The following is a 9,604-nucleotide window of genomic DNA, read 5'->3' on the forward strand; positions in this document are numbered from 1 at the left end:
CTCCTTGAGTTCACTCCAAGAATTCTTTATTTATTTTTACTTATTTTATGCATTGTATGACTTGCAGCTTCAGAATGCAAATCACCAGTGGACACCTCCAAGGCTAAGAAGCTCTACTTTTTTATTTCTTCATAAACTGTCTTTATCATTGATGAAAATTTTGAATTAAATAAGTTTATGGTCCCAAAGAGCTTTAGGGGGGACAAAAATTAATTAATTGTTTAGATTAAGAAACAAACAACATTTCTATGACTATATACATTGTCAATAAAATAATAATGTCTATTTATTTATTTATTTTTTGTTACTAGGCAAAGCACCACCCTCCTCTTGAATGCTTGCTACTGGTGATCGAAGTGGGCTTCTACTTTCTAGTTTGTAGTGGGCAGTGGGGTATTGAGTATTGGTCACACACAGTGACTGACTGTGAAGGCAACTAAAGATAGTGCCAAGACCTTCACATTAACAATCTCCAACACCAACTCCACCGCCGACTCATGGATCATGACTCTCCAAGATATAGTATATTTATTTATGTTTGGGATTGATTGGTTTGGCATTGGAATGAATTTCTTTTTCAAATCTTGTATTTTCTTATTTAACATTGACAATAATGATCAACTGTGATATAATTGAATATGTTATTTTGTCAAATTGTTAATCAAGATACTACTATAGCCATAATCCCTTCAAGGCCCACTCATTCCAGCAGAAGTTAGTGGGGAAGGGGAGAGATGAAGTGGGCACTTCTTTAAGGATCTCCATATGCCCGGGGGAGTCGCCTTTTTTCAACCATTACAACTAGTGTCAACTAGCTTTGCGATACAGGCTAAAATCATATTTGAATATGTGCTACTATGGCCAAAAAAAAAAAAAAAAAAAAGAAGGTATATGTGCTACTAAATGATTGTTCAACAATATAACATCTAAGAGAATATTACTTTTGACATATATTTGAGAACAATAAAATCACGCGAGCTTCTTCCTGAACAGATTAATATATTTGCGTTTGGATTGTTTATATGTAAAGCATGAAAACGAGGGTCGAACTTGAATTGTTTCTTAGGAAACAAACATAAACAGTTCGATTTGTTTACTTCAGGGCCCTACTTGTCAATTATTACACATGTTGGTATGGCCTCAAGATATGCGCCTGAACTGGTGCAATTGAAACACTTGGTGGGGTAAGCCTAGTTGGAATGACTTAGAATTGCTTATTATGCACCTAAGTTCAATCCCTTTCGCCCCTAATAAAAGATAAATAAATAAATACAACTGGTGCAATCGAAGGGTCAGTTTTCTGTCCAAATAAAGGGGAAAGGGAATAGGGGAGGGCCATGAAATGTTGAACGTAGATGGACACAAGAAAAGAGGTAAAAGGAGAAGTTTCTGCAAAATGAATGAGGCCGAGAAAGGAGTGGGATTTGGGCTTAGTGAAAGTTCCTAATATATTTCATAATCCCCTACATTTGCTAGAGCTTTCTAAATCTAAACCTGATTTGGTAAATGACATATTACAAGGCCTTACAAACCAGTCATATTACAAGGCCTTACAAACCAGTCATATTACAAGGCCTTACAAACTGGGGAAAGTGAATGACCAAATTTGGTTCTTATACTTCAGATGTTTTTTCAGTTGGGCCCTCTAGTTCTAATTTTTTGAATCAAGTATCTGTAATTAAATTTTGTTTTCTAATGAGAGAAGGGATTCAAACTTGAGACTTCTCCAACATTGTAGAAAAAAAATATTGTTAGACCAATAATTAGTTTGGTCAATTTCGTTTTCATTAAGGAGAGATTAAAGAACCCGTCAATTAAATACATAGAAATGCCACATGAAGGCCGCATGAAAGAGTGTAAGGGTTTTCGACACTCAGGCATGACACCTCAAAATCTCGTCGAGGTCAATTGGTAATGGCATAACCAGAAGAGGGGCTGGCCAAGGATAGCCCGCGATTGGTAATGGCATAACCGGAAGAGGGGGTAGGGTGTGTAACGCAGCACATCTGTTTAAGGCTGGGACTCGATTGAAAACGAAATCCAACTAATAGACTGAGCTCTGCGACTAATTTTTGACAAATCATAAAGCTTAAGATGCACCGACTCTCCTGTATATTTTGGCACAGAGCCACAACCACAAAGAAAGCAGAAATGAAACCGTGGTATAAGCACCTCAAACCCCCTGCTAGCAAGTCTCCTAATATCCATACTATCTTTTCTCACACCACGAAAAGTGACTGCCGCTCTCAAACAAACAGCTGAAAAAGAAATCACAGAAATCTTCACCTTTCGGGTACCAATCATATATGATGTGTGGCCAGCCAAATTATAATGCTACCTTTATCCAAAACATAAAAACAGTCGTGACCCAACAAAAATGACTGGATATACCTAACAAATTACTGATTCAGCACTCAATGACAACTGACAAGCAAGGTGTGGTCAGTTCAACATGAAGCAAACGATCAAGCATTAACATCCAAAAATGGGGGGCCACTGTTATGAATCAGAAAATCAGGATGTAAAACAAGAGAGTAATGGCAACTCATTGCCATCCAAAAAGGTTGGTTGTATTAGATAGTAATTTCCTACAAATTATGTTAATGTGTACATAACAAGCTGCCATCCTGCAGCACAACTTGAGTAGTTGTAGTTTCACATCCACTGGTTTTTAATTTACTAGTTTTACTTGCCAGCAAACGGAGCACTAACAATAAATTACAGCCAGCTTACCGTGACAGACCAAGTCAAAAGGCCAAAAAGCAAAAAGGGGCATAAATAGCTATACTATTTCCATGCAGTCATGTACCATCTTCTTGGTCAAACTTCCACCTCTTGCCCAGCAGACTGGGTTTCATCTTTCTCTGCGTCCCCTTCTTCTTCATCATCTGCCTCATCAGCTAACTTGGTAAGCTCTTCCTGGATCACGAGCTTTATAGATGACTTTCTCAGGGTGAGATCTGTATCAAATTTCCGAGCTGAAAAAAGGACAGCAGTTAGGAAGGCACCCTATAAGAAAATCGATGGGCATTGATTTAATCAAACACTAAGTTTGAAAAAGTAAAAAATTCCACCATTCCCCTATTTCTGAGTAATACTCTTAATATCCTCGAATAAGAGGAAAGGCAGGTTGATACTCTGTTTTACAATCAAAACCTAAAACCATAAGCAATATTTTATATCCTGCTTTAACAAAGATGATTATTATTCTATCATCCACTATTCTTATGCAGCAGATGAATGTTCACAAAATTTTTAACCAAATTAATAGATGCATAAAGCATCAACAAATATAGCAAAATTTGTTGGAGGGCCATCTTAGAAGCTAAGCCCAAGGTGGTACCATTAGATATCAGTAACATTCAGGCCCAAAAAAAAATCTTAAGTTTGATATAAAACAATAAAATTGAGAGTGCATACCAAGTTGCTTCAGAATGTCGGTGAAAGTAGCCTGCAAGATAAAGAAAATACAACCCATGAGTGGGAAGACAAAAATCATTACTATCATAGCGAGGCAGCCGAGCTACTTCTCAAATGCCACCTAGCGACAACTAGGGTGTACATGCCAGAACAATGATATACAAACCTAAACACATGGGCGGCGTGCATGTGTCTGCATACTAAACCTTATCAATGCCTTCAAGTCAAGAAATAACATTAATATTCTATGGACCTAAAGGGTAGTTCAGGTGAATTTAGAAGCAGACATGTTCACCAGTTTATTCAAGAACTATGCCATTACAACCATGGTAGACAATACTCATACTGATGGCTTACCGTATTGAAGTCAACTTCTTTGAGGATTTCACATATTGCATCTCTCAACTCATCATCACTTGGCCTCAATTTTTCCTCCTTGGTCTTGTCCTTCCCTTTAGCAACCTTTTTCCCTTTAAATAACCAAAAAGATTTAGTGTGGATGTCAAGGATGGAGTGACAGAAAAGCTCCAATTCTTATGAAAGGATTCACAACAAGAGTCAATTGCTTATGAAAATTATTCATATACAACTATAACATTTTCAAAGCTTACAAAAATTTGACCAAATAAACCACCGTTCTTTAACATTTTAATGAGACAAAAAAGACCAAAAAAAGGTATACAAGTACTTCACAGTTAATGCAGCAATATATAATAATAGTGATAGTGATAATGATGATAACAATAATAATAGTAGTTGTCATAATGATAATAATAATAATAATTTTTATTATTATTATTATTAAGTGACAAAAAATTTACTTCAAATTATTATTATTATTATTATTATTATTATTATTATTATTATTATTATAACTACTACTACTACTACTATAAATGGAAAGAGAGATTTTCATTTATACCAGTTTTCTCCTTTGAGGCAGATTTTGTTGGAGGTGAGGCTTTAGGCACTTTCTCATTTTTCTTCTTCCTTGAGGAGGCCTTTGGACTCGTATCACTGTCATCATCCACTGGAGTGCGTTTTGTTGATGACTTCTTGGGTATTTTATTAGGCGGCGGAGTAGATTTGGTAGGAACTGCGGCTTTTTTATTTTTAGCTTTTCCAGCAGATTCCTTCTTTCTGGATGATGATTTTGAAATTCGCTTCTTTTTTTCCACTTCTTCTTCAGTATCATCTGAAGAATCATGTTTATCCTCACTTTCTGAATGTTCAGGCATCTCATCCTCAGACTTTTCTGGAACACCATTTTCGTTTTCCTCCTCAACGTTTTCTTCATCTTCTTCCTTCTCTTCCTCTGACTCATCTTCTGTATCTGGTGTACTCTTGTCCTCCAATTTTGAATCATCATCATTCTTTCTACGATTCTGGAAAATTTTCAGAAAAAATAAAAATTGTACAGATAAATATGAGAAACAGCAATAAATGGTATAAAGCTCTCTAAATAGACTGAAGAGAGAAAATGGTATACAGGTTTGCATGCATGCTTTTTTCTTCCTAGTCCAAATCTCAGTTTAGTTTTTAAAAGTCTCTCCTTTGAACGTAGAATTGCACTAAAATTCATATCCAGTACAAAAGCCTTCAGCATGGGCATACTAGATATTCTTATCTTAAGCTCCACCAATACTAATTATGGAAAAAACAATGGTACATATATTCAAAGAAAAGCCAGTCTACACAGAGGCCATGGAATACTGGACCCCTCAGAAACTCTTGCGAATTTGACAAAGGAACTGCTAACCTTCACCGAAGGACTCAAGATACACCAAAATGACGAGACAAAGTGTTGTCCAAGTGCAATAGATTAATGCACCAAAAAAGAAACACCAAAATAAATTAAAAATACGATTTTTCTTCTAAAACAAAAAAACTTACTTCTACTGATTGCAGGTGCAATCTTCTACAGTTACAGTAAGATGACACAAATATTGAATTGCCAATTAGGCAGTTACACTGATGCTTAAGTCACAAATTTATCTATGATATAATGGGATGAGAAAAAAACACCTTTGCTGAGCGCTTTGAGCCCCCAGATGTTGATGAGCTTCCTTTAGTCGCCCTCTTGCGCTTTTGGCCCTTACTTGACTGGAAATCAAACAAGAAATGAAAAAAATAAGATACTGTATAGGAAAACAATTCTCTTAATGGGGGGAGAAAGTTTGCAACCAAGTAAACAAACCTTCTCTTTTTCTGCAAGTAGCACAGTAGTTGTAGCATGAGGGGCCACCAAAAAGTCTATAAGCTTTGCAACTATATCCTCCTGTATTTGCATTTCCGGATTTAAGCAATTGCACTTCCAACTTTGACAATATCAAAATTAGTGTTCAAACTTAGGCTAAAAATTCATTCTGACATGCCCCCCCAGTGAGAACCAAAACCATAGCGTTGAGATAATCCCAGTATGCATCACCTTTTATTTTTTTCCCAGACAAGAAAACGAAAAGGATTATCTCATCTGTACGTCCACTCACACTTAGATTATCACATCTTGTGTGAAAGGGCTATATCTCTATATTGAACAATTTGATGAATCGCTCCTAATGAGAAAGTTGCTACTTAGACGGGTAATGAATTTAGCAATAGATTCACCAGATATTTAATCCCCAAAATTTAAAGACAAACAATCCAAACCGAACAGGCCACAGCTCCAGCAAGTCAACAAACCTTCCTAGTAGTAGCTTTGGAAATTACTAAGTCGAGCAAATCACAGAATTCCAATAACTTCTCTTTATTACACTTGTCAAGTTTTTCTTTTACTTTAGTCTTTTGCTTGTCCTGCAATAATAACAGCATTTGAACCACACTTCATGAGTTAAAGAAAGATGTTAATGCTTCAGTGGTAAACAAATTACTCCTCAAAGTGCTAAACCATGTCATACAAACATAAATTACATGCAAGAAGAAAAATTAATTATACATCCTTTTACCTCATTTCCATGCCATACAAAACCAGAAAATCTGGATATATTACTCTTGACCTGAACTGCCTGCAAAATTAAATGAAAGTCACATAGGAGCAACCTTTCAATATTCAATGACAACATATGAGGAATACCAGCTTCAGAATCTCCCAAGATATTTCTATCAGTAAAGTTTAATTAAGCAGTATGGATATGACTGTTCAGACATCCTCATTACCAAGTAGACGTGGAGGAAAAAAATAATGTAACAGAACACATAAGAAGTTAACAATATAGGGATTACCTTTCCTCTCCTTCCACCAAAAAGAATCGTATGAAGTAGTTTAAGGGTATCATCCATTTTCTTTCTTGATAACTTGAAAGCCACTGAACAATTCGAATAAGAGAAACATAAAAATTTTGCATTACCATAATTAATTTTGCTTGTAAGGGTCTTAAGTAACCCCCCAATTGCAAGACTAGGTTCTTGTGAATCAAGCAACAATATTTAGCTTCACGCATTGGTTGCAGAGAAACCAAAAGGCTAAGGAAGACAAGACTTCAGTCTTTCTACAAATAATTATTTTGATACTATATATCACTTGAAAGAGTTCTATATGGATTTCTTCCAAGCAAACTAGATAAAAAGGAAAAAAACACTTAGATATAAACAGAGAAAATTGAATCTACAATAAGAAAAAATAAAATCATTAACAATACCTACACATAGAATCTACATCATTTATTAGTGAAAGATTTAGGTAAAGGTGGATGATAGTCAAAATTTCCATACTCTCCACTCACTAAAATTTTTCATATTTTGGCATTTGAACATCTGTGCTTTAATACGGAAGAAAAAGGAAAGAATGACATAATTAGTGACAGTTAATATTAAGAAGATATAGTTCATATTTTAGGGCTCATAGACAACAACCAAAAATATCGTCCTGAACAAAAATGAGCATTCAAAGCTCTAACCCCTTTCACAGCCCTGTTGAATGATTTGATCATTGAAAAAGAAAAATTAAAAGCTAAAAGAATTTCAATATCGTGACTACTGAAAGGACCTTAAAACGTCAAAAGAATAGGCAAGTGGATTACTGGATTTAATATCATGTAATTTCAATTAAAAAGATCAAAAATTGTAAAAGATTAACTTTGACAGAGAAAAGAAAAAGTGAGGTTCAACAACAATAGTATAAAAAAGAACAAAACAATAGGGCAGGAACCATACCATTGGGTATGTCTTTCAATGGTGTACCATGTCCCTACAATAATTTAAGGTAAGACTATAAGCACAATAATCCTCAGTAATACATAACTAAAACCTTATAGAACAAAAAATAAATAAATAAGTAAAAAGTACACCTTTTCTATTTGGAATTCCCTGACAGCATCTTTCTCAATAGATGCCACTAGCCTTTCAACTGATTTCCGCTCACGTACAGGACGATCAGTAGCAGGAGTCCTTTGCTCTGGCTCCTTTTCTTCTACTTTTTTTTTCTTCTCTTTGGATTTCCCCGCACTCTTTCCTTTTCCACGCTTCTTCGACCCTTTCTCCACCTTAGCTTCTTTTGCCCTCTTCTCCTCCACCTTTTGTTGTTCCTTATCTTCTTCCATTTCTTCTTCCTTATCTGCTTCCATTTCTTCTTCCTTCTCTTCCTCCTTCTCTTCTTCTTTCTCCTCTTCCTTCCCTACTTCCTCGTTAGGCCCATCAACCTTCTCATCTTCCACTTCAATTTCTCTCTTTTCTTCAGTCTTCTCATTCTCATTTGGACCAGTTTGTTCTTCCCTTTGCTCAACTTTGGGTTCCTCTGTTTCTTCTTTCACTTTTTCAACTTTGCTTCCATTGGCCTCTAGGTCTTCATCCATTTTCTCAACTTCAGCTTTTGCATCACCTTTGCTTCCATTGGCCTCTAGGTCTTCATCCATGTTCTCGACTTCAGCTTTCTTGTCACCTTTGCTATCTTTATTTGGACCACTTTCTTCTGCTATTTCCTCACCTTTGGGTTCTTCTGTTTCTTCTTTCACTTTTTCATCTTTGTTTCCATTGGCCTCTAGGTCTTCATCCATTTTCTCAACTTCACCTTTCTCTTCACCTTTCTTATCTACATCCATTCCTTTTACCCCAACAGTTTCCTCCTCCTTCTTCCCAGTGACAGCTTCACCAGTTTTCTCTGACTGGCTTGTCCCATTCGCCACTGTTTCTGTGCCATTAGTCACTTCATCACCCATTATCACACCAATCTCAATTAATCTCAAACAACAGATTCCTTTTCTCCCAAATTTGACCAGTAAATATCTCCTGAAAGAGAATGTTATTATTTACTTAGGGCATACATAAACCCCCCAAGAGAGGAAACACTAAAAATATAAAGACTTCTAATAGAAATTTAAAGGGTTACTACTATTCATCCAAATAGCAAAGTTTGAAGAAATATTTAAACAAAATACATTAAATTTGAAAACGCAACAACTATGAACTTCACTTTGCTATCAAAAAACATTCCAAAGAATGAAAATAGAATTTCGGAGAAAAATGCATGGCAAGTATAAAATAACAATCCCCAGCAAATTGAAAGCCCTAACTAAATCTAGACAAAGTTGGTAACTTGCGCATAGCCCCAAAAGGATAAAAACAAAAAATAAAAAATAAAAACATGAGACTAAACACAAAAGCATTTTTAATATACACCAAAACCCCTCCGTTTGTTTACTAAGTAAACAGGAGACAAAGTAAGTGAAACAAATTTCGAATCTTTAGCTTCTATACTGCTTTAACTGATGTAAAGTTCATCTTCACCAAACCACGAGAGAAGAAAAATAAAGGAATTCTATTAAGACCACCTTGGGTCCGAGAGATTTGAAATTCAAAACTGCAAATCACTTCTTCAGTTTGCACTTTCTCAGCAACCAAACAGAGCCATGCAAAAACAATTTTGCACAATAATCAGTAAAAACCAGCCAAAATTCACCAATTTTAAGAGCTGCAACAAACGCTCGAAACCCTAAGCTCTGCACCACAATTTCTCCCAAATACCTCACAAAAAATCGCAAATTTTCAAACAATAAAATTAGCAACAATAATAATAATAATTCAAAAAAACAAAAAAATTAGTGTAGGATGCGAAAGTTACAGAGATTTGAATCTTTGCTGGTGATTTGGAGCTTCAGCGAGAAAAGTCTTCGAGTCCCACTCTCAGTGCCTCTTCTCTCTTTCTCTCTCAAACATTATGCTTCGATTTCTTTTTTATTTATTTTTGTTT

At 35.6% G+C, this 9,604-nt stretch overlaps 1 protein-coding gene across 2 annotated transcripts; it reads right to left on the reverse strand.

Moving 5' to 3' along the window:
• Positions 1-2,522: 2,522 nt before the first annotated feature.
• Positions 2,523-9,604, reverse strand: LOC147299673 (DEK domain-containing chromatin associated protein). Of its 2 annotated transcripts, XM_086246578.1 has the most exons (13): positions 9,476-9,578; positions 9,186-9,239; positions 7,707-8,643; positions 7,573-7,606; positions 6,643-6,725; positions 6,366-6,425; positions 6,103-6,213; positions 5,618-5,698; positions 5,446-5,523; positions 4,343-4,805; positions 3,778-3,890; positions 3,421-3,451; positions 2,523-2,978 (listed from the first exon to the last, which is right to left on the reverse strand). In XM_086246578.1, the coding sequence occupies exons 3-13, from the start codon at positions 8,571-8,573 to the stop codon at positions 2,821-2,823; spliced, it is 2,079 nt and encodes a 692-aa protein (XP_086102704.1). In that variant the 5' UTR covers positions 8,574-8,643; positions 9,186-9,239; positions 9,476-9,578; the 3' UTR covers positions 2,523-2,820. The 2 variants fall into 2 exon arrangements, with proteins under 2 accessions (XP_086102704.1, XP_086102697.1); XM_086246571.1 differs by lacking the exon at positions 9,186-9,239 and having other exon boundaries at positions 9,476-9,604.

Source organism: Dryas octopetala, chromosome 1 (genome assembly GCF_963921425.1).
Source record: "Dryas octopetala chromosome 1, drDryOcto1.1, whole genome shotgun sequence".
NCBI classification, from domain to species: Eukaryota; Viridiplantae; Streptophyta; class Magnoliopsida; order Rosales; family Rosaceae; genus Dryas; species Dryas octopetala.

Excerpts from the sequence above, each read along its gene's own strand:
- LOC147299673 (XM_086246571.1), bottom strand. The coding sequence starts at position 8,573 with ATGGGTGATGAAGTGACTAATGGCACAGAAACAGTGGCGAATGGGACA. Across the intron at positions 6,214-6,365 it reads TTGTATGGCATGGAAATGAG|GACAAGCAAAAGACTAAAGT; the intron begins GTAAAAGGATGT and ends TTATTATTGCAG. Across the intron at positions 2,979-3,420 it reads CGACATTCTGAAGCAACTTG|CTCGGAAATTTGATACAGAT; the intron begins GTATGCACTCTC and ends TCCTTTTTTCAG.